The 24454-nt window shown below is 41.5% G+C and overlaps 2 protein-coding genes across 3 annotated transcripts in view; one reads left to right on the forward strand and one right to left on the reverse strand.

Moving 5' to 3' along the window:
• Positions 1-9845: 9845 nt before the first annotated feature.
• On the forward strand, positions 9846-10871 carry LOC128458296 (putative nuclease HARBI1). The gene has a single exon (XM_053443077.1). It carries the CDS (start codon positions 9846-9848, stop codon positions 10869-10871), a length of 1026 nt encoding a protein of 341 aa, XP_053299052.1.
• A 3668-nt stretch (positions 10872-14539) lies between these two features.
• Positions 14540-24454, reverse strand: part of abat (4-aminobutyrate aminotransferase) — a 43877-nt gene continuing 33962 nt past the window's right edge. For both annotated transcript variants that reach the window (XM_053444062.1, XM_053444061.1), the window contains exons 13-16: positions 23001-23168; positions 22285-22431; positions 20753-20864; positions 14540-16566 (exon numbers count right to left, since the gene is read on the reverse strand). In XM_053444062.1, coding sequence (XP_053300037.1) covers positions 16445-16566; positions 20753-20864; positions 22285-22431; positions 23001-23168 — 549 coding nt within the window. In that variant the 3' untranslated portion in view covers positions 14540-16444. The remainder of the gene's footprint in view (positions 16567-20752; positions 20865-22284; positions 22432-23000; positions 23169-24454) is intronic.

Consider the following 24454-nt stretch of genomic DNA (forward strand, 5'->3'; position numbering starts at 1 on the left):
TTATGCAAGGCACTGTATCTCCTGTATTAGCTTCGCTACATTGGCTTCCAGTTAAATCTAGAATAGAATTTAAAATTAACCTCCTCACCTTCAAGGCCCTTAATAATATGGCCCCATTATACCTCAAAGAGCTGTTAGTACCTTATCAACCCGCTAGAGCACTGCGCTCCCACAATTCAGGCTTACTTGGCATTCCTAAAAGTAGAGTAGGAGCCAGAGCTTTCAGCTATCAAGCTACTCTCCTGTGAAATCATCTCTTACTTTTAGTTCAGGAGGCAGACACCATCTGTACGTTTAAGAGTAGGCTTAAAACCTTCCTTTTTGATAAAGCTTATAGTTAGAGCTGGTCCAGGCTTGTCTTAGACCTACTCTTACTTATGCTGCTATAGGTCTTGAATGTAAAGGGACACATGACCCACGGAGCTTCTCCTTACAGCTTCTCCTTCCTCTTCTCAATCGCTATCACATCTTTAAATTGAATATCTTATCAATACATGTTACCGACTTGACTTCTTCCTCGGAGTCCCTTTGCCTTATCGTCCGCAGATCCAGGGCTGCAGCTGCGACACATCATGGATTATGATTTATGGATCGCGTATCAGAGATCCTGATCGTAATGGTGGATTTTGTATTGCACTGGCTGATCGTGAAATGGTGGATCCTGTATCGTGTTGGCATCTGATAATGGTGGTGGACCACGATTAAGGAAGCAGCTGATGGTGGATCCTGATGTGGACAATGACTGTGGACTATAGTGGCCGAGCACAGAGCCCTGTGGAACACCATGGTTAACTTTGGTGCGCACAGATGACTCATCATTAATTTGCACGAATTGGGAGCGATCAGAAAAATACGATTTAAAACAGTTAAGGGCGGTTCCATTAATGTTAATTAACTGTTTGAGTCTTTGTAGTAGAATTTGATGGTCAATTGTGTCGAATGCTGCACTGAGATCTAACAGAACGAGGACAGACACAAGTCCCTGACCTATTAAAAGGTCATTAGTGACTTTTGCCAAGGCTGTCTCTGTACTGTGATTGGCTCTAAACCCCGACTGAAAGTCTTCATATATATTATTTTCCTGGAGAAACTCACACAGCTGATTGGCTACCACTTTTTCTAAGATTTTAGACATGAAGGGGAGATTAGATATTGGTCTGTTTTTGGCTAAAAGCTCTGGGTCTAGGGTGGTTTTTTTTGAGAAGGGGTTTGATTACTGCTATTTTAAAAGACTGTGGTACATAACCTGATGATAATGACAGATTGATTATGTTAAGTAACGAACTATCAATTAGGGGCAGAAATTCTTCAAGTAATTTTGTAGGAATGGGATCTAAGATACAGGTTGTTGGTTTAGAACCTGAGATTATTTTGGTAAACTGATCACAGGTGATCAGAGAGAAGCTGTCTAAGTAATGGGTAGGATTCTCAGCCGTTTCTGAGATCTCTGTTGTTGGGAAGGTATTAGTACGGTGGCCCTGAGAGCTCAACGAACAGCAACTTAAGAAAACACATGCAAGATGACAAAACACAAGCAAAGTAAGAAAACATCTTCATCAATTTCACAACACGACACAACACATTACAGAAGCGCGCAGCAAATAGACAAACGCCCTGCAAATAGACAAACGCGCTGCAAATAGACAAACGCGGTGCAAATAGAGAAACGCGCAGCAAATAGACAAACGCTCAGCAAGTAGAGGAGAAAACACAACGGAAGTGTTTCCAGAGGACAGCTAAAAGTGATGGACACTGCTGCCACAAAAACGTCCGATACACCATACAAATTGGTTCCACACAGGAGTCGGCCACCCGCGGCTCTGGAGCCGAACGCGGCTCTTCAGCCCCTCTGAAGCGGCTGTACAGTACAGTGGTGTTCATATGTTTCGCGAATGCTGAACTTAACGAATCAGTTTTCATAGTATTAACGTGAACGTAACGATGAACGTGAGTGAACGTCACGTTAATTTTTTTAATCATCATCGTATCAGGCCATCATGAAATACCAGGAGCGGGCGAGTGTGTGTGTGTGTGTGTGTGTGTGTGTGTGTGTGTGTATGTGTGTGTGTGTGTGTGTAGAGAGCGCTCCGGTCCCGGTCATAGACTGTATGTAGGTCCCGGGTCCCGGGGCTCCGACCCCGCCCACTCGCTCTTTTGATAGTGAAGGTTTCCTACCCCTGCACACTATGGACAATATATTGCCTCACAAACAGAGGCTTGCTTGTTAGCGCTGTTTATTCAGTTTAACAGGAGGAGACGGCATGTCTCTAGATCGGACCATCTTCCGTGATCAGATCTCACTGGGGGTCTCTCAGAGCGAGTGGGCGGGGTCGGAGCGCCGGGAAACACGCACGCACGCACACACACACACACAGACACACACACACTAGCCCGCTCCTGGTATTTCATGATGGCCTGATACGATGATGATTTAAAAAATGTACGTGACGTGCACTCACGTTCATCGTTACGTTCACGTCAATACTATGAAAACTGATTCGTTAAGTTCAGCGTTTGCGAAACATATGCACAACACTGTACTGTACAGTCACTGCAGAGGGGCTGAAGAGCCGCATTCGGCTCCAGAGTCGCGGCTGGCCGAACCCTGTGTGGAACCAATTTGTATGGTGTATTGGACGTTTTTGTGGCAGCAGTGTCCATCACTTTTAGCTGTCCTCTGGAAACACTTCCGTTGTGTTTTCTCCTCTACTTGCTGCGCGTTTGTCTATTTGCTGCTCGTTACTCTATTTGCAGCGCGTTTGTCTATTTGCAGCGCGTTTGTCTATTTGCAGGGCGTTTGTCTATTTGCTGCGCGTTTCTGTAATGTGTTGTGTTGTGAAATTGATGAAGATGTTTTCTTACTTTGCTTGGGTTTTGTCAACTTGCATGTGTTTTCTTAAGTTGCTGTTCGTTGAGCTCTCAGGGCCACCGTATATTAGTGCCAATTGAGGGCAGGAGATGGTTGATTTTATTTCTAATAGTTAGAATTTTATCATTAAAAAAAGGTCATAAAGATATTGCTATTTAGGGATTGAGGAATACTGGGCTCGGTGGAGGTGTGACTCTCTGTCAGCCTGGCTACAGTGCTGAAGAGAAACCTGGGGTTGTTTTTATTCTCTTCTATTAGTTTTGAATAGTAGGCGGCTCTTACAAACAAATCACAGCCGTCTTTTCAGTTCCTCTACCGCTGTAAGCCACATGTTTACATTCACCTCTTTAGCCCCATTAATACGGGTTGTTGACAGTTCATATAATCATCAAGAAAAATTTAAATCTACTTTTTGTTTGGTAAATTTTGGGAAGGGTTCCAGCACACTGTCACCATTTTCTTAGCGGCTGTTAGACCAGCAAGAACCATTCTTTTTTTACACTTAGGGATCTGAAGTGACGAAACATCATCCAACAGCAGAACTGGTATGGTCGCGGGTACTGTCTCGGACACGAATGCTGTCAGCTCCAAGGCTACACTCCGCCAGAACCGTGCAACAGGGGGCACCCCCAGAACATGTGAAGAAATGTGCCTGGGGTCTTTAATGAAAAGAGGGTATTGGCATCACCAATAACACTCATAAAATTCAATCTGCTAAGAGTCACGTAAGTCCTGCTAACCAAATTTAATGAATTTGCTGGTGGTCGGGATTCCAGGAAGCCAATTTAATATTAATAATGTCCACACTCCTCACCCGCTCCACCGTAAGTGTTTTGTAGGAGGCTTCCATTATATATTGTTAAAGCCCTATGAGATGAATTGTAATTTGTGAATATGGGCTATACAAATAAAATTTGATTGATTGATTGATATAGGGTGGAAACCATGCCCTTCGAATCTCCTTTAGTCATGAACAACTCGTGAAGCAGATGTGTAGGCAAAGTATGCTGCCAGGGTACGCCGTGTGCTTTAAGGGCTGAAGATACTGAAGATAAAAGAAAAAGGGTGTGCCTGGCAAATTAAATTTGAACTTGATGTCCTGGAATGGGCGCAATCCATGTAGGTCAAGGATATCGCCTAAGAAATTAATACTGAGAGAAGGTAATTGGTCTACCTCCTATTCTCCTAATTCTTTATAATTGAAAACAGCAGATTGAAGATGCCATCTGCAGGAAGATTTATAATACTTTTCTACTGAGCGCCTTACCTGAAACACTGGGATAAAATTGGACCACAGCGTAGTTGACATTGCCTCACAGAGGTGTTCGAAAATGGCACATCTGTCTAAGACCAAGGGTGCCCCATTTCCTCTTCCAAAGCTCGCTAAGAAACTGCGGCCAAGAATCAAACCAGGGGCCGGTTTTTCAAAAGTTTTAATCTGGATCAAATTGATCCAGATTTGGAAATCTCTTTTTCTCCTATCCAGGATCATGTAATCCATTTAATTTTTATGCTGGTTTTTCAAAGCAATGTGGGATTGGATTACTCTGATCCGGATTCAAACATTTCAGGATTACCAAATCTGCATTACCTGTGGTCTAAATGGGACTATCACAATGTAGCTATGTAAAGAACAGGTAGAATAGTGTGGGGTTACTCCAATATGCTTTATTTGAACAGAAAATAGGACTGAACGCTGCCCTCCTCTCCGCGCCGCCGGAGGAGCAGTCGCTCCGCTGCCCTCCTCTCCGCGCCGCCGGAGGCTCAGTGTGCGGCACCGGGAGGTCCTCATCCGGTGGCACCTCACGGCGTCACTGGTGGGGGGGCTTTCTTTCTCTTGGTACGCGGGGCGGTGTCCATCGCCGGCGCGGAAGGCGGGCCGTTGGAGGGGACCGGGTACGCGGTCAGCGGCGGCCACTCTGGACGCGTGTCGGGCCCTTCTCGCGGATCACCTCAGCTACGGCGACCGCTGGGGGAACCCTCTGTTCGCGCGGGGGGTGGGCACCCTGCGGTGCGCCTCGGCTGGCACCTAGCAGCTGACTGAGAACTGGTGCGGACCAGGGGAATCCGACTGTTTAATTAAAACAAGCATCGCGAAGGGCCACGGTGGGTGTTGACGCGATGTGATTTCTGCCCGACACTAAAAACAGGTCAAACGGAGGAGGGCTTGTTAAGTTATCTTGACTCACGCAGTGTATCCTGTCGTAAAAAGTATGAGCGTAGCGTCTGTTAAAGTACTTTATTCTCATGTGCATCGGCTCTATTCATCCATCTCATGCACAGGTAACAAGGGAATTGACAACATACGTCATACACACAGAAGCCGTAACACATCTAATAAACGGGCAATACTGCTACCGTAAAAGAATGAGAAGGGCGTTCTCTATAATGATACTTTAACAGGGCTGTTTTAGACAGGGTAAAAAGGTGCTGTTTTAAATTATCCTTGTGGTATTTTGACCAAAATATGTTACAGACATTTCATTAAGATCCCGAGGAACCATTTGAACTTGCGGTAAAATGGGCATAACATGTCTCTGTTAAATAAAGTTTAGTTAAATCAAAGATTGTTTCATAAATCTGATTCAATCTGTGCTCATTAAAAGATAAGAGTGATGAAGGGCTGAATTTTTTTTAAATAGTGCTTTTTAAATAATGATTTAATTATTTTTCTGGCACAAAAAGGTGAATGAATAATAACAAAAAGAAAATAAACAAATATCGGTATCGGTATCGGCTATCGGCCAGATTGTTATTTTAAATATCGGTATCGGCCAAGAATTTCCATATCGGTGCATCCCTAATTATGGACAGTGGTGTAAAGTAACAGAGTAAAAGTACTTTGTTACAGTACTTAGGTAGTTTTTTTGAGGATCTATACTTTCCTTGAGTATTTATATTCATCAGGACTTCTACTTTTACTCCACTTCATTTAAAAGAAAAAAGATTTACTTTTACTCCGTTACATTGACATTGAACACCTCGTTACTCGTTACAAATTAAAATCTGAATATAATTGTCAATCTCTCATCATGATATTGGATTATCTGGACTGTGCATGTTTGCGCGAGAACGGACGGTGCCTCTCGAGGATTACCTGAGGGCGGGACGGGAGATAAGCCGTCAACCGGACTACCGGGGGGGGTAGTCCAGCGCAAGACCCTAATCGTCCGGAGGAAACCTTGTTACGAGTTGTACTTCCTCTAGTGTCCAGTTTGATCGTCTTCTTGGCATTCCGCCATGGCCATGACCAACTCTGGAGGGGCCATTCTGAGGACCTCACTAAACCATCCAATGGGGAGTAGCGATGTGTGTACAAAGGGCAGGGATGTGATCAATGCGAGCACATTCCCCATCCATTTATTCCCTTTAGAATTATACAGGTGCTAATGCAGGAGCTCGTTTCAGTTCAGTCTTTATTATTCGGTCTGAAATTTGGCCTGTTCTTCTCTGTACTAGCACTTTGTTTGTTTGTTTGTTAACGAAAGAGAAACTATCTTATTTTGTTTGCCTAGAACTTGTTTCCTTTTGCTGAGCTATCATAAGGGATATTGTGTATCATTCATGCTGCTGATTAGAAAGTGAAAGGTCCAAGTTTAGTGATATTTACAGTTAACAATTTTTTAGTGGTTATACTGTGGTCTATTATTGATCTTAGGAAGAGGCCCTTGTTTATTCTGTTGTGTTGGTTCTTTATTGTCCCTAGAAGATCAGATGCACTACCAATACTATTTGAACCTCAGCATCTGGGGTTTGAATGTTTACAAATATACCTTATATGTATATTTTTGTTATAATTTTTCAGTTAGTTGAAATAAATCCTGATGAGAATAATTTTGGGTTGCTTGTGTCTGTATAGGGCTACCATAAAAAACACTTAGTATGTTTAAGTTTGGTACTTGTACTTTTACTTTTGATACTTAAGTACATTTCAACACCAGATACTTTTGATACTTAAGTACATTTAATATGAGCTACTTTAAGACTTTTACTCAAGTCATTTTCTTACGGGTGACTTTTACTATTACCGAAGTCACTTTCAGGTAAGATATCTGTACTTTTACTCAAGTATGGTTTTCAAATACTTTATACACCACTGATTATGGATGTTTCGAACAGGTTTCAAACAAAGATTTATTGAATTGAACTGGATAAAAAAAGGCTTAAATGTCCAATACTTAACTAAATAAATTACTTCTTAGTTCTTGTTATGAGTAGTAGTCTTATGAGTTCTCCTTCTTCTTCATCATCATCATCATCTGCTTCGTCTGCTGTGGAGAGACCAGTTTGTCCAAGCTTGGCCTTTAGGAGGCGGATCTCAAGTCTGGCCTTGGTTTGCTGCAGTCGGGCAAGTATAAGCTGTTCCTCTGCTAGATGGATCAATCAATCAAATTTTATTTGTATAGCCCATATTCACAAATTACAATTCGTCTAATAGGGCTTTAACAGGGTGTGACATCCTCTGTCCTTAACCCTCAGCAAGAGTAAGGAAAAACTACTAAAACCCTTTTAACAGGGTAAAAATACGTAGAAACCTCAGAGAGAGCCACATATGAGGGATCCCTCTCCCAGGACGGACAGAAGTACAATAGATGCCACGTGCAGGAAAACATCATCAAGATTAAAGTCTTCAAGATTAAAGATTAAAGTCTCTAGCAGCATTTGATGAGGGTAAGCATCCCGAAGGACAACCCCAACATGACATGCCAAGCAGTCCCGCTGCAATCACAGTCCATGGTCAGCAACCAGCAGGACCACGATTTACCATCCAGACCAGAACACCACTCCAGTCCTCAGTCGCCGTCCACCGCCACGAGCCGCCGCCGCGGTCCTGGTCCAATGCCCGTACCCGATGCCAACGCGACACAGGGTCCGCCACCACCACCACGATCAGCCCACACGACACAGAATCCACCACACTGGATCCACCACCGCGACCCCCGGTGCGCGATCCACAAACCGCAATCCATGGTGCGGCCACAGAGGCCCTGGATCTGCGGGTGATAAACCAAAGGGATTCCGGGGAAGGGGGATAGGGATGGAGAAGAGGAAGGAGAAGCTGGAAAAAGAAGCTCTGTGTGTCATGTGTCATAAAATAGAACAAGTTACGTTCTGCTGCACTCTTAGCTCTAACTATAAGCTTTATCAAAAAGGAAGGTTTTGAGTCTACTCTTAAACGAACAGATGGTGTCTGCCTCCCGAACTGAAAGTGGTAGTTTATTCCACAGCAGAGGAGCTTGATGGCTAAAAGCTCTGGCTCCTACTCTACTTTTAGAGACTTTAGGGACGACAAGTAGGCCTAAATTCTGGGAGCGGAGTGCTCTAGTGGGTTTATAAGGTACTTACAGCTCTTTAAGGTAAAAAGGCGCTATATTATTAAGGGCCTTGAAGGTGAGGAGGAGAATTTTAAATTCTATTCCAGATTTAACTGGAAGCCAGTGAAGCGATGCTAATACTGGAGAAATGTGCTCTCTTTTCTTTGTTCTCGTCAGGACACGTGCTGCGGCATTTTGGACAAGCTGTAGAGTCTTTAACGACTTACTGCTGAAGCCTGATAATAATGAATTACAATAGTCCAGTCTCGACTAGTTTTTCTGCATCTTTTTGCGAAAGGACATGACATTTTGAGATATTACGCAATTGGAAAAAGGCGGTTCTAGAAATTTGTTTTAAGTGACTATTAAAGGATAAATCAGGATCGAAGATCACTCCCAAGTTCCTGACTGTTTCGTTGGAAGCAAGGGCAATGTCGTCTAGCGCAGCTATATCATTAGATAATGTATCTCTAAGGTGTTTGGGGCCAAGTATTATAAAATTGCAGGTCATCCAGGTTTTTATGTCCTTGAGACATGCTCGAAGTTTAGTTAATTGATTACTTTGTTCAGGTTTTATTGATAAGTATAACTGGGTGTCATCCGCATAGCAGTTGAAATTTACCGAGTGTGTCCTGATAATGTTTCCTAGTGGAAGCATATATAATGAGAATAAAATTGGGCTGAGCACAGAGCCCTGTGGAACACCATGGTTTACTTTGGTGCGCACAGATGACTCATCATTAATTTGCATGAATTGGGAGCGATCAGAAAAGTACGATTTAAACCAGTTAAGGGCGGTTCCATTAATGTTAATTAACTGTTTGAGTCTTTGTAATAGAATTTGATGGTCAATTGTGTCGAATGCTGCACTGAGATCTAACAGATAGATGGATCTGTACTTCTGCCCTTTCAGTCTCTTTTTGCAGAAGTACCTTATAGGCGTCATCTTTCTTTGGGTGCTTTGAGCCTCTCTCTGGGAGTCCTGTGGGAACTAGGCCTTCTGGCTCCACCTGTGATTGACCTTCTCCCTCGATTACAGGGCTGAGATTAAGAATAAATATTTCTGAAGAAGGCTCACTTTCTGCTGTCATCACAGGCTCAACATCCTCTGCAACATCTCGGATCCCATGCAGAGCTTCCGACTTTTCACCTCCAATAATATCAAGGACTATGTCTGTGTATTCATCCCTCTTATATGGGTTGTTGCCTGTTTGGCTGTTCTTGGCTTCAGCGTGGTCTTTTGTTGCCCTGGCCTTAAGATTCTTCCAGCGAAATCTTAATTGCTCTGTTGTCCTCTTCTGTCCAAACCCCATGGCATCACATTGTTGTGTGATTTCAGCCCAAATCTCCTTCTTCATTTTACTGCTCACTTCACCACCCTTGGCAGAACTAAAAGATCCTAACAATGACCTATAATGGCACCTAACACCCTCCAGTAGGGCGTGGGTTTTAGCAGCAGAGAAATTCAGGCTTTTTGAGTCCATGGTTTCACCGCTTTGATGTAGCAAGCATCATTTTATAGGCCTTGGGTATGATTCCATTAATTGAACACAAGCCAAAGCAATTAAGCAGGTGTGTTTGGGAAGACCAATTTACACAGCCTTATGTATATCCAGCCTTTCTCAGAGGACTCAGAGAGAAGGTCACAGAGAGGCAGTGACATGGCAGGTGTTGTCCATCGCCACCACAGGAGAAGATACCGTCAAAGGGTGTATGTTGAGCGTATAGATCCACTGCAGAAATATACCAATGAGGAGCTGTATGCTCGGTTTTGCTTCGGAAGAGCTGATATTCAGTATATTGTGGACCTTCTCAGGCCCAACCTCCAACGCAGAACCCAAAGGAGTCATGGTCTGTCTGTGGAGGAACAGGTTCTCATTGCTCTTCGCTTCTATGCGTATGGGACTTTCTACCAAGTTGTGGGTTACTACATGGGTGTGACAAAATCTACTGTTTGTGATGTTCTAAAAAGTGTGTCAACTGCATTGGCCAGCCTGATTAATGAAATTGTTTCATTTCCGAAGGATGACCAGATCATCCAGGCCAAGCAGAATTTTTTTCTTTTGGGGAATATGCCCAATACTATTGGAGCAATCGACTGCATCCATGTGCACATACAAGCACCTCATGAGAATGAGTGGGAGTTTGTAAACCGAAAGGGGAGACATAGCATCAACGTTCAACTTGTGGGTAACGCTGAGCTCCTCATCACAAACTGCGTTGTGAAGTGGCCTGGATCTGTCCATGATGCGCGCATCCTGAGGGAGAGCGCTCTATATAGAGAGCTCCAAACCAACCGACCAAATGGTATCATATTAGGAGACAGTGCCTACCCTCTTCTACCATGGCTGATGACCCCTTTTCTGGCTGCAAACACGCCTGAGCAGGCACGCTTCAACACTGCTCATTGCAAAACAAGATGCACCATTGAGCGCTTAAATGGAGTTCTGAAGAGGCGCTTTGCATGCCTTAACTACTTGAGAGTGGAACCACAGAAAGCATGCAACATAATACTTGCTTGCATTGTCCTACTCAACATCGCGACCAGGTGCAAAGTCCCTCTCTGTGATGACGTCCCTGATGCACCTGAGCCCATTGGAGACACTGACCAACCTCCGCCATTCTGTCAGAATGAGGGCCCGACTGGACGACCAATAAGAGATGCAATTGTTAGATACTATTTTTGATAAGTCCATGACTGATGATTGTGTCAGTGTGATTAATGTTTAATGAACAAAGACAGAATTTATTATTTGAGTTCAATATTGACAGCTGTTTGGGGGATTATTTTATGGGGCCGAAATATTTATAATTTATAATTTGCTGTACTGAAAGGTTGCTAGCCTAAATAGCCTACCTACTTTATGTACTTCCTGTTGAACAATTCAAGTGAAATTGATGAATAAATATAAATACTGTAAAATGCATGATATAAATGTTGTATTATTTAACTAACCAATTTTAGTTACCTAGTTTTATTACTGATATCCACCATGAATCCATCCTCCTGCTGGGATCAGTTTAATCCTGATTTTTGGGATCAAAATTATCCCAATCCTACCAAAAAGTTTTGAAAAACCCAAACTCAAGGTTTGATCCGGATCAACAACAAGATTAGATTACGTGATCCAATCCAATTTCTGAATCCTTTTTTTCTTTTGAAATACCCATTTTCAAGATTTGATCCAATCCGATAGCCGTAATCCGATCAGATTACTTTTGAAAAACCGGCCCCAGGGGTCAAAGGGTGAAAGACCAGTACTAAATTGTAGAGTTGGCCGTGCTGAGCAGTGGAAGCGTTCAAGCGAGGACATTTCCCATTCCAAATGAATTTGGAAATAGCTGCATGAAGCTTATCCCAATAACCAACAGGGGTAGAAAGAGAGATCATGGAAGTGAATATTGATTCTGGGCAACACATTTAATTTAAATTCGTGAATGTAGTGAATTAGGTAAGCGCAACCATCTTTTTAGATCACTCAGGACCTTATTCAACATCTCAGCATAGTTGTGTTGTACCATGCGGTTTAGTGAGGGGAATATTTCAATACCTAGGTACCTAAAATGGTGAACACATGTTAGCAGGTAAGAAACCAAGTAAATGTCAGCACTGGACGTGTCCTAAAAACTTGAGATCATTTTTTATTGTTAAAGCTTAAAGTGAGCTCAGGTCAGAGTGAGTCAGGAGGAAACAGAGTCCGACATAGACTCAATCACAGGACAACAAGGAGGACATGCTACAGAAAAGAGTCTCTTTTGTGTTTTCCACCTCTGACGCCTTCAATTTCTGCTGTTGTGAGATTCTCGTGTTTTTGACCTTTTGGGGCCATCCCTTATGTTGCAGGTGGAAATCAAAGGAGAGGAGTCGTCATTCTCAAGTTGAAATTAAGCAAGTTTATTCAGAGGTCACAGGTCAGGAAAACGCGGTGTCCAGCAATTGAACATGCATGGGTCTCTAGTTCTATGCAGAAGGCTGCGCAGGAAGAAAGACGCTTAAACAGAGTGCGCACATAGATTATATATTGACATATTGGGCGTGACAGGGGTTCTTCTTGGATTGGTCGAAACTAGATGGAGGCTGCTGCATCTAGACGGGACAGTGCCTCATCCTCTTGGAATGTCGCGTGATGAAGATGTCGTACGTGCTCTCCGTTGTCGTGGTTACCAGAGGTGATAATGTTTCTGTGTCAGTGCAGCTGCGTCAGTGTGCTGTCTGGGAGAGATTGTGGGCCAAGGTCTACTCACTATCTCTGTGCTAACTGAATCAGGGAGTTGGGATGTGTGCTATAAAGTGTTGACTGTGCATCAACAGAATGTAATAAAAAGGTATAAGGAATATATGTGGTATATCAATATGAGTATGTATTATGTGTTTGGTGTATGTCAATATGTGTATGTGTTATGTGTTTGGTGTATGTCAATACTTACAACTTCTCTGCTCTGCACATCGTTCTCTTCATGACAAACGGATCTACTTTTTTGGGAGAAATAGAGGCGTGGCATCATGCGAATTGCAGAGAGCGGACTGTCGATTTAGAATGATTCTGATTCACAAAAATACAAGTGGTGGTGAGAACAAAATCCGCTGGTCATGAATCCGGCAGTGATTCTGCACACACACTTATTTTCTGCGGAGAGAAAGAACATTTCTGCGCACTGACATGTATATGTCATGGATTTAAAAAAAAAAACATGACATCTACATTTTGGTTTAAAATCTTATCAACAACTAATTTGGTTAACAACATTATGAGATTAAGATAACAAATTCTATAATAAATGAGCACGATTGGTCAAAAAACATGAGCGCCATTAACTAAAAACTTTTCGGAGGAGCTTAACAGGACATTGGCCATAACTCATCAAGATTTGCTCCAATCATCATCTTACTTGGTAGATATGTTTGTTTTGTGTCCCAATACAGGCAGAAAGCAGTTAGAGTTTTGCCAATAGGGGGCGCTAAAATCTCCCAAAATCGATTGTGCAGTAACCACTATATTAAATGTCACCATATTTATTATGAATGCTTGAGGAGCAACTACAAACTAACATCTAAAGGGCCGAATCCATTGGCGGAAGTTGCCGTGGGCTATCAAACATTTGCATTTTTTGCGGGATTTGTTCGACATATTTTTGGCTAGAAACATAAGAAATGCTACATCCATTGGGATTGAGGTCAAAGTAACGCCCAAGAGATTTCAGCCCAATCGGCCACATGGTGTTCGATCATTGTGTATCTAATGAAATTAGTTTATACCGTATTTAGTGTTTAAGCATTTAAAGGTTTTGCACATAGGAAGCACCAAAAAGTGGTAGTCCTCCAACCAAAAGGTTGTCTGCTCGAATCCCAGCCCATGCCAAAGTGTCCTTGGGAAAGATATTGAGCCTCGAATGGCCACTTGCTTTGGATAAAAGCATCAGCTAAATATTGTAATTTGCTGCTTCTTATTGAGCAAATTAAGGCACAAACACTATTTTTTCTTTTGTTCTTCTTCGTATGTCCTGCCATCTTCTCTTTCTTCATCGGTTGTTCTTTTTGTTTTTCCCACAGCATTAAACTTCTCGCAGACACTGTCCCATGTCACGTTTCTTTGAGTCACATTAACATTTCTTTGCTGTAGCCCAACAGCATGTTTGTTTACTATTCCACTAACCCCTCCAATTCCATGGAATTCAATTTCGCTCAGCGCTTGTGGTCACTCTGCTCTCAGTAACCAGTAGCGTCATTAGGCGTTTCAACCTTTTCATCACAAGACACCCTCTTCTTAGGGAGGCCCACCACAGGTTGATCAGACCTGGTTTCATGTCCCCAGCATCTTGGTGCCTAATTGGGATCTTTCTTCCTGATCCAGAGCCATTGGCTGTGTGTGATGTTTCTTTCTGGTCTGGCAGAGGGCATATAGATTACTTATATATTGTCACATCTTTCCCAACATTGACACGTTAGGAGTCCCAACCGGTCCCATCCTGAAGAAATGTATTCGCCAATATGTAGGTGCAGTGACTTTAGAACCTACTGGCAACATGAAATAACAATTGTGTGAATCATTATTGGACCTTTATGAAATTGTTATGGTCTAAACAAGACTTTTTATCGAGCAAAACGACAATGTCTCAAGCAGGTACTCCTTTGCGGACATGGGAAGTTATGCAAAATGTGCAATGCATCATGCACCATCACGAAAATGAAATAGAATCTAACTTTTTTCTACTGTCCAGTGGTTGGGAAAGTTCAGTGTCAACCAGCATCAATAACATGCATGAGGTAGCAATGCTACTTGCGGCTAAAACAGACATTTATTTTTGTAAAAAAGAAAGTAAAGAGCATTAGCAGTTAAGAAATAAAACTCCCGTACAAAGTTAAAACTTCATTTATTTAACACATTACATACACAATGTTTTATAGACAACAGATAGAGCCTTCTAAAATAATTACATCAATAATCATCTGTTTCAGATCACCAGGGCAAATAGTCAAGTCATTAGGACTAAGGACAACTCCATACAAGAAAAACTGACAGAGTTTACTATGTTTAACAAATATTTACATTACATCTATGGGATATATATTTTGCATCATGGATGTTAATATATTTATATGTACTGTATTGAATCTCAGGAAATTAATAAAAGGGAAATTATTTTGGTAACACTTTACATTTTTTTAGATATTCTTTAGACTTCTAGAAGCTCCATAGAACATTCCTAGACACTGATGAAGGTTCTATGCAATGGGCTCACAGTTGCCTCTTCATGGCTTGAAGGGGAAAAGCTTAAACAGCCATAGTTCTCACCTACCTGTGAATGTTTCTCTCTTTGGTGTCAGAGGGCAGTAAAGATCCAGTATAGAAACCACTCGTGAAACTTTCCCTTGACAAATGGCACAAGCTTATTCTAAGTGAGACTGTCCCAAAAAAAGGTTGGGAACAAGCCTGATTGGCTTAGTTAATAACGACTGCTGACTATGACTTTCCAATTATCTATCAGAAATAAGAAGTGGTGAATTTGAAATCTTATTAAAGTGAGAGTTGAACTCCAGAAGTAATATTATTTACTGAAAAAAAAGCAACTGATATGATGCTCTTGTTCAAGAGTAAAATCAATATGTTCAAAAGTTTAATTCTATTAAGGGTTACCAATGGCTACTGTTATCTGATCCAGTGGCAAAGAAAAAAAAAGCAGATTTAAGTAACATGCAGACACTGAATAATCTATAACATTTTCATGGTCAATTTAAGATTCACATTTGCTGGGCTACAACATTTCAGGCTGAAAAGTCATTCTCGTTAAGAGCAACACAACAGTCAGAATAATAATAAGGGCATTTCTAATGGGCAACATCAAATGACATGCAGGCTGCCATCTTAACTATATTGTGCATCCCTACACAGATTGGTCTCTGACACTGAGATGTGTCTCCAAGATAATTGTTTGCCTTCTTTACTGTCTATCTGTGTTACAGGCAGTTGGATGTAAGTGGCATATGAGCACTTTATGCAAGACTTCGTCATGAAGTGAGGTGGCATCTTTGTCCTCCTACTTATCTATCTGTCTCCTGCCGTGCAACCTTCTAAAGGAACAAACCCACATGTTAAATGTGGTTCCTGACCTTTAAACCTCAGACATAAAGTTTATTGTTGTACACATGAATGATATCCAGCTATTATATTATTGGCCAGATTGACAAAGGCGATGTCATCTTTCTGTGCCATAAATTTCAAAACCATCACGTCCAATGAAACCAAGAATGAGATGAGATGAACAGAAGTTTACAGGTACTTTAAAATACCTTACAGAAAAAAATGTCTTCCAATTACATGGAAAACATCAGCTGCTCCTTGCTTTGGTCTGAATATTGAACTGCTACTTTTAATGGAAAGTCTGCATAAGAACTGCTAGACAAGTTAAGACAAGAGCACAAATCCAGATGAGAAAGGTTCAAACGTTGGAGTCACTTCAATAGATTTACAGAAACATGATTATTGTGTTTAACTGCATTTGTAACTACTGGTATCTGTTCCATGTGGTTTCAGGATAAATTTGTATGGCAGCACATGTAAGAAGACATCACTATAATTATTTCTGGCCAAAAAGATGACTAACCCAGTCTGCTATACCTAACTTAATCAGAGGTTATGTGGGATATCTGCATACGTGATTAGGTGGATTGTGCTTATCATTTCATGGACTGTCAGGAGTTTCCCTGCCTTCCCTCTCGATTATTTTAGGCTCTAATGTCAGGTTCCTTCAGGGTCAACATTTATTTGTACTGGGCCAAGACGTCATTGAAGATGTTAAGGAAGATGTGAGCATGGTACTCTTTAAAAAGCAGTGTTGGACGGAAACGAATCGATCGATCCCCACACCCTCCAAGGAGGACACCTGTCAATGAAATACGCAATTACTATTTTGCCATACAGTTCAATGACAGTTCTTCTGGCTGTCACCCAACTGAACATGAATGTTTGTGGTGAGTTTATTTGACACAGGACCAATCACACATTTTATGACCAGGACAATTTGTGACGTGGATCGGGGCAAACTGGGATCAAACTGCCAACCTTCTGGTTAGTGGAAGTCCCACTCTACCTCATTAGTTCCAAATTGTATTTGTCATATACAGTTAACACAGGTTCAACATTACAATGAAAGGTAATGAACAAGAAGAAAACAGGTCACCTCAGCATTGCAATAGTTAAATGCAAGAAAGGTAAAAAGAATTAGCTATAAAATGTTAAATGCAATACAATACAAAACTAAGAAGATATATTTCAAAAGGTACTTGGACTTTAAGTGTATGGAGTGTGTGAATAGTAGTTTAAACATGTGTATGTGTAGTTATTGCACCCTGTGTGTGTCAGTCACATTTCCAAATAAACAGGCAGGAAAAAGATGATCAGAGGATTATAAATTACAAGTTGACTACAAGTTAAGGAACCTGATGGCCCGATGGTAGGAACTGTTGTAAAGTCTGTAGGTACATGCAGTCCTGCTACTGTACCTTCTGCCAGATGGTTACAGAGTGAACAGTCTGCATGCTGGGAGGCTGTGGCCCTTTATGATGTTGGTGGTAAATGTTTTTTATATTTATATAGCGCTTTTCTAGTCTTGATGACCACTCAAAGCTCTTTACAGTACAGTTTTACATTCACCCATTCACACACACACATTCATACAGTGCATCTATTAGCAGCACTTTGTTGTTCTATGAGGGGCAATTCGGTGTTCAGCATCTTGCCCAAGGACACTTCGGCATGCAGATGGGGAAGACTGGGGATTGAACTGCCGACCTTCAGGTTGGAGGACGACCGCACTACCCACCGCTGTCCGGTCCAATCTCTGCAGTGATTTGCGGCTGTGAGCAGAATAGCTTCCATACCAGCTCTTCAGCAACAGTGTTAATTTTGGCAACTATTTTTGATTTAGTCATAGTCTTAGTCTTTAGACGAAAATGCATAAAAGTTTTCACATTTAGTAATTTTTATCCTGCTTAGTTTTAGTCGGCAAAAACTAATTACATTTTAGTCTAGTTTTAGTCACATTTAATAGCCAAATTAAACTCCTTTTCTTCCCTTCTCAGGCCCAGGGCCCCCCTGTGTTGTGTCTACAACTGCATAATAGTCTAGCTTGCAGTACTTAGGTTGTCCATTAGATATCCCTCCTAGCATAGGTCAATAGCAGGGGTCGGCAACCTCTACTATCAAAAGAGCCATTTTGACCCCTCTTCCCCTAAATAAAATTTGTCTGGAGCCGCAAAAAATATTTGATAACAAAGCTAATAAAGCTTTATATAAAGTTATACCATACTATACTATAGTTTGTTGCATTTATGAAATTATAGAACGACAATAAAGAAAACTGTTGACATTTTATTGCTATTTTTACTAGAGCTGTGAAATAATTAAAATTTTTAATCAAATTAATCACAGGTTTCTATGGATTAATCATGATTAATCACATTACCGATTTTCTCTGAATATTTTTGTGAAAACAAGATTTATGACATTTAACTTTTCTTTTGTGCTGCAACTCAACAGTTCTTCAGCAGTTATCATTGCTTTTCCATATGGAACATTAATATAATCTTTATCCTAAACAATATTCGGGCTCCTTAGCCATTGTGTGGTTGAATAAAACTTTTTTTTTTTAAATCAAACAGAAATTATTTGAGCTTCTTAGCCATAGGATGGTTGACATTTTTTATATTTTTTGTCACACAACCATTAACCACACCATGATACAATCTAATGCCTCTAAGGGCCCTCTTAGCTACTCGTTCTTTAGCCAGTTGGTGAGGCAAACTAACTTGTTCAAATTCTCTGACAGTAAAGCTGAGTCTGGTTTGGCGCATTCCACTTGAACGCCCCTCGCCGACCAACACATGCTTCGCGTTGCGGTGGTTAGGCGGGTATTGCTACGGTGAAACGATAACGTCTTCTCGCAGAGTGTGCATATCACCTTGATTTTACTGAATGTTCGATCTTTGTTTTTTTGGAACACGATCTTCCCGTCCAGAAGGTCCTCAGGTTCATCAGAATTATCCATGTTGTTTGTTTGTTTGAATGGCAGCTGCCGTCTGACTGCATTACGCCGGGTTCACACCGGACGCGGAAGCGAGGCGTAAGCGCAGCGCCAATCCTCTGGCTCCCATCCACTCCCATGTTAAACCGCAGCGCTGAACACACCGGAGGCTGAAGCGTAGCGTTGTGCCGCGGCTGCCTAGCGCCGTGAAGCGATCGTTTCGGCGTCGAGTCTATTTTTTCCGCTTGACGCGAGCGTATCGCGACAGGAAACACACTGAAAAATGATTTTAAACGATATAGATGACATATTTTATATGATATAAATGATCAAATATGCATCCCATACTTTGTATTCACGTTCTGTTGTCTTGGAGTTTTAATTTTACCACTTTTACCAACCACATTATTTAATGTCCCCCTCTGCCCATCCACTACAGCCACACAAGCAGTCATAAAGATAAAAAGAGAGCACGTTAGAGAAGTATAAACCAAAACGAGTCCGTCGATGCAGCTGCGTTGCCTTCCGCGGTTGCAGTCGCGGGACTATTCTGCCTTTACGCCACGCTTCGGCGTCGCTTCCGCGTCCGGTGTGAACCCGGCGTTAGAGCGGCAACTAGTGCAGAGGCGGCGGAATTGGAAGGTCCTTCTGCGCATGCGTTAAAAAAAAAAAAACGAATTAATCCTGTAATTTAATCATAACGCGTTAACGCGTTATTTTTCACAGCTCAAATTTTTACCTGTTACAACAAAGGAAAACACCAAACGCTTATGAAGAGGAGAAGAAAATACACAAGCAAGTGTCGGCCTACTTTGAAATAAATTAAACACAGAACTATGTAGGGCTATTTGACTCCTCCCCATATTTGTGGGAAAAGTATGAAATAAGAAGTACCCTATTTTGAAATAAATAAAAACATATAGCTGCAGCCTAATAGCTTAAAAATATATATTTTAGTTGGTGAAATGTGAAAACGAAAAGTGAGAGCAGGTCAGACTGGAGGCGGACACAGAAACTGAAACTCGGTAGAAGCCAAATGCAGCTCCTGCTCTCAAGCTGCGGCGCTTATCGCTGATCAGCTGAGATCAGAGAAACTCTGTGTTTTCACTGTTTCCATTGTTAAGAAGCAGCCGGTGAGTCAGTGAGCGGCTGCTTCACGTGAACGACCTCTGATCTCACTGTGTCTCTAAGCGAGTGAGCGGGGGGCGGAGCCCCGGGACCGGTGTGTGTGCGCTATCTAGGAGCACACAGACACATTCAAACACACACACACAGACACACTCACCTGCTCCTGGTACTTCATAACGTCCTGATATGATGATGTTTTAAAAAATTATTGTGACTTAGTCAACCACCAACATTTTCGTCTCGTCAACGAACGTTAAAATAGATTTAGTCATAGTTTTTATTTTCAAAGATCTGTTCGTTACGTCTTAGTCTCGTCATAGTCATGGGAAAAAGATCGTTAACGAATATTTTTCGTCATAGTTTTCGTCATATTTTTCTTTAACGAAATTAACACAGGTAAGCAAGCCCTCGCTGGTGCGCTGATAGTTTATGAGGACGCTGACGTTCATGCCAAATTTGTCTCCCAAAGAAGAAAGTTTGGAGACGAGCTTTCTTGACCGTGGTGTCTGTCACAGCCGCCCATAACAGACAGGTTTAATCATCATAAAAAATCAAGTGTGCGGAGATGAGATCAAAATTAAATTTATTTTACTGTAAAAAAAAAATGCAGTGAAATGGTTTATGGATAAAAGTATTGATGTATATTTTGCAGTCATGAGTTTTTCTCATGTGTCGAGGGGTATAGATGATGAGCCTTCTATTACTTCTATTCCGGCTGTATTAAAATACCTTGCTCATGTCATGCTCATTGTATTGCCAGGGAATTCCGAAAGCAGGATCTAACCTGCACTGTTGAACCATTACGAGCCACACCGTGACTTGAACTACAGTACCCACTGAACATGAACGGGTGCCACAATGAATGCATACCTCAAAATCACAAGAATAAGTAAAGATTAAATGGTAATGTGCCTCATACCTTTGTCTCTGGTCTTGAGCAAGATTTTGTCGCGCGTTTCATCATCACAGACATCAATGGCACAGAAGGTCCCCTGCCCTCGAGCGCGGCTCAGTATGCCAGGGTATTGAGTCTTGGAGTGAGATGCATTAAGGCCATGATCACACACATTAATGTCATATTCACACAAAGCATGATCAAAGGAAACTACAGTAGGCCCTTCTATGATGGATACACAAATTAACACTGATCACAAAGCCACAATGGTATAATACAAATATAAACATACAAATTCTGATATTTTAGAGGTTAGGGATGAGGACAGATTTTCTTAATACGGCTACTATAGCTAGTATCTTATTGATATTCTCTTTATTGAAAATTATACTCTGAATTTTAAAGCTACAGTGTTGAACAGGCCCTCACACCCCTGTATATGTTTTTTTTTGCTATTCACACATATACATACAGTGCATCTATTGGCGCCATTGTTTTTTAAGAGAAAAGCCCAGTCATCAGGGGGCATTTAGGGGTTCAGTGTCCTGGCCACCTCAGCATGCAGATTGGGGACTGGGATTGAACCACCAACCTTCCGGTGAGAGGACAACCCGCTCTTCCCTAGGCTCTATTGTCTTGCACCTGCTTTCAGTGTTGGTAAAGGCAGAGAAAATTGATTGGTGGTCATGTTTGGGTGAACATATGCTCAGCGTCCAGGCTTTACTCAGTGAAAATGATTGCTGACCTGTCTTTAAAAGCAATTGGTAGTTTTTTATTTGATATGTTCCCTTGTGTTGCTATTCTTGAAGACAGAACATTGTTTTTGAAATCAGGCTTCCTTGCTCAATTGTTCTTAATGGGGTGAAAGATAGGCCTTGTTTTAGCCAGCAAATTAACTGCTGGGCTTACCGCAGTGTAAAAAATGGTAGCTACAAGTCCTCTCTTTTTGTGCTTGGTTTCTGACCTAACTGGACATTGTCTAAGTCCATGGAGTGAAAAATCAACTATAGAGGTTTGGTACTTGACACTCTAATCAAGAGGCCCGGATGTGGGGTGTATCTGTGTATGTGGATTTTTTTAGTAGTTGTATATATTAATATGTATATGTGCATCTGTTTCTATTTCATATTGCTTTAATAAAAATGTCTAGGGTTACACGCTGCTTTGCTGCTCTTATATGTGTGGGTGTTCATTGGAGCTCAGCTCTGCTGTTGAGCAAAGAGGAGAAAGATACACAAACCTAAACTTGTGATCGTAAATTTAAACCATAATATTGGATAAACTCTGATTAACTAAAATCTTTTCATAATACAATCAGTCTAGAGCAAACACTGACTGAAAATGAGGCGAAGGACTGCATATCTAATATGAACATATTATAATTTCAAAATATGTGAGAAACACAGCTAGTGGTCTATATTTGGTTCATATTTTATTACTCATCTCATGATGTTATCTATGCTTCTTTGAAATGGGTCACCTTTTGGTAGAATTTGGGCAACCTGAATAGATGAACAAATAAACATATGCCTACCTACACACACACAATTAAGTACCTGTAGCTCATAAAGACCATTTAGCAGAGTTTTTCCAGAACGGGTAACCTCCTCCAGAAGTCTTTCTCTGCGAATGACATTGAGAACCTCAACCAGGAACAAGTTCTTTGATGGATCACCCATCCATGTGTTAAAAATTCGGTATCCCTAAAAAATTAGAGCAGATACAAAACAAACATGTTAAACAAACCCATGTTAATAAAATCAGCCCGTATAAAAAACTTTTACAAGTAACAGTTCAGTGATAGTGGCATAGCACTCAATGAACCTAAAGTTGACCAAGCATTTATGACTCATGGCATTTTCTAAATCAAAGTCAACTGTTCTGAGTACATGAATAATTACAATGTATAAGTGTCATTTTCAAATCAATCAGTTTTCTATGATTGATTGGGATTGTTGTTAGAGTTCTTGCTCATTGTGGGAACTGTTGGGTTTCTCTTTAAATGTATGATCTTTAACTTATTATGTTATGATTTGGTTCTTAAAATTGACCTGAACTGAATACCTTATATTATAATTCATTCCTCATTTTGCCATGCATTTTTTTGTGTGAAGCACTTTATAACCTTTTTTAGAACAAGTGCTATACAATAGTTGTTATTAATATTATTATTACCATGAGGTAGAGTGTACGTTGCAGCCTGTATGGGCTACCAAAATTGCCAGTGTGTGGTCAAAGCTCTTTTTGCAAAAAATATTTAAAATGGTCAAACCTTTTCAGCCTGTAATTCAGCCTTGTAGTAGAAGCCACCAGTCAGGAGTTTCTTGCTAAAGGAGACAATGTCAGCTGGATCTTCCATGCCCCAATGCTCATGGGCCCAAAACTTTCCTGTGCTCCCCCCACCAGTCTGGACTTCATCCACGTGGAAAGCACAGCCATGCTAGAGAGACAAAAGGTTGCAGACTGAGACATGGAAGTGACCCAGAAGCACAGATGATGAACGCAATTTGGGGGATGTGTGTCTCTGTCATTGACACTACAGGCAGATCTTGAGAGGGAGGATTACTAACTTTTAGTTTGAATTATCAGGTCTACAACGATGTACCGTAGATCTGGATCCTGAGCACGAAAACTCTTAGGTCATGGAGTCCCTGGACTGTTTATACACTCCTGATCAAAATCTTAAGACCAGTTAAAAAATTGCATGAATTTGCATTTTGCACTGTTGAATCTTAGGAAGGTTCTAAGTAGAGTTTCAAAATGCAAAAAGAAGAAATGGGAACAAGAGCCCAAACGTTGTGAGCAGGCAATTTATTGAAAACAACAATTTAACTGAAGTAGGCTGTTCATCAGCTGATCAAAAAAAAAAAACTCCTAAAACAGAAATTAAAGTGTCAAAAACTGACTCAGTAATGAGTAGCTCCACCATTATTGTTGATCACTTAAAAAATTCGTTTTGGCAAGCTTGATGCAAGTGTTTCCAAAAGGCTAGTGCGAATGTTGCGCCAAGTGGTGAAGAAGGCTTCACGAAGGGCATCCACTGTCTGGAACTGAAGTCTATTTTTGTAAACTTCCCTTGCCATCCATCCCCAAATGTTCTCAATTGGATTCAGATCAGGGGAACACGCAGGATGGTCCAAAAGAGTGACGTTATTCTCCTGGAAAAAAGTCTTGGTCAGACGGGCATTGTGAATTGGAGCGTTGTCCTGCTGAAAAACCCAGTCGTTACCACACAGACAAGGGCCCTCAGTCATGAGGGATGCCCGCTGCAACATCTCCACATAGCCAGCTGCTGTTTGATGCCCCTGCACAACCTGGAGCTCCATTGTTCCATTGAAGGAAAAAGCACCCCAGATCATGATGGCGCCCCCTCCACTGTGCCGCGTAGAAAACATCTCAGGTGGCATCTCCTTGTCATGCCAGTAACGTTGGAAGCCATCAGGACCATCAAGGTTACATTTTTTCTCATCAGAGAATAAAACTTTCTTCCACCTTTGAATGTCCCATGTTTGGTGCTCCCTTGCAAAGTCTAAACGGGCAAGTTTGTGGCGTTGAAGGACACGTGGCCTTTGAAGACGTTTCTTGTTTTTGAAGCCCTTCCTTCGCAGATGCGGTCTGATGGTTATCGGGCTGCAGTCAGCACCAGTAATGGCCTTAATTTGGGACGAGGATCGTCCCGTGTCTTGACGGACAGCCATTCGGATCCTCCGGCTCAGCGCCGGTGAT

The sequence above is a fragment of the Pleuronectes platessa genome, chromosome 16, assembly GCF_947347685.1.
Source record: "Pleuronectes platessa chromosome 16, fPlePla1.1, whole genome shotgun sequence".
NCBI lineage: Eukaryota > Metazoa > Chordata > Actinopteri > Pleuronectiformes > Pleuronectidae > Pleuronectes > Pleuronectes platessa.

Bases quoted from the DNA above. Each gene is read 5' to 3' on its own strand.
- LOC128458296 (XM_053443077.1), top strand. From the start codon at position 9,846: ATGGCAGGTGTTGTCCATCGCCACCACAGGAGAAGATACCGTCAAAGG.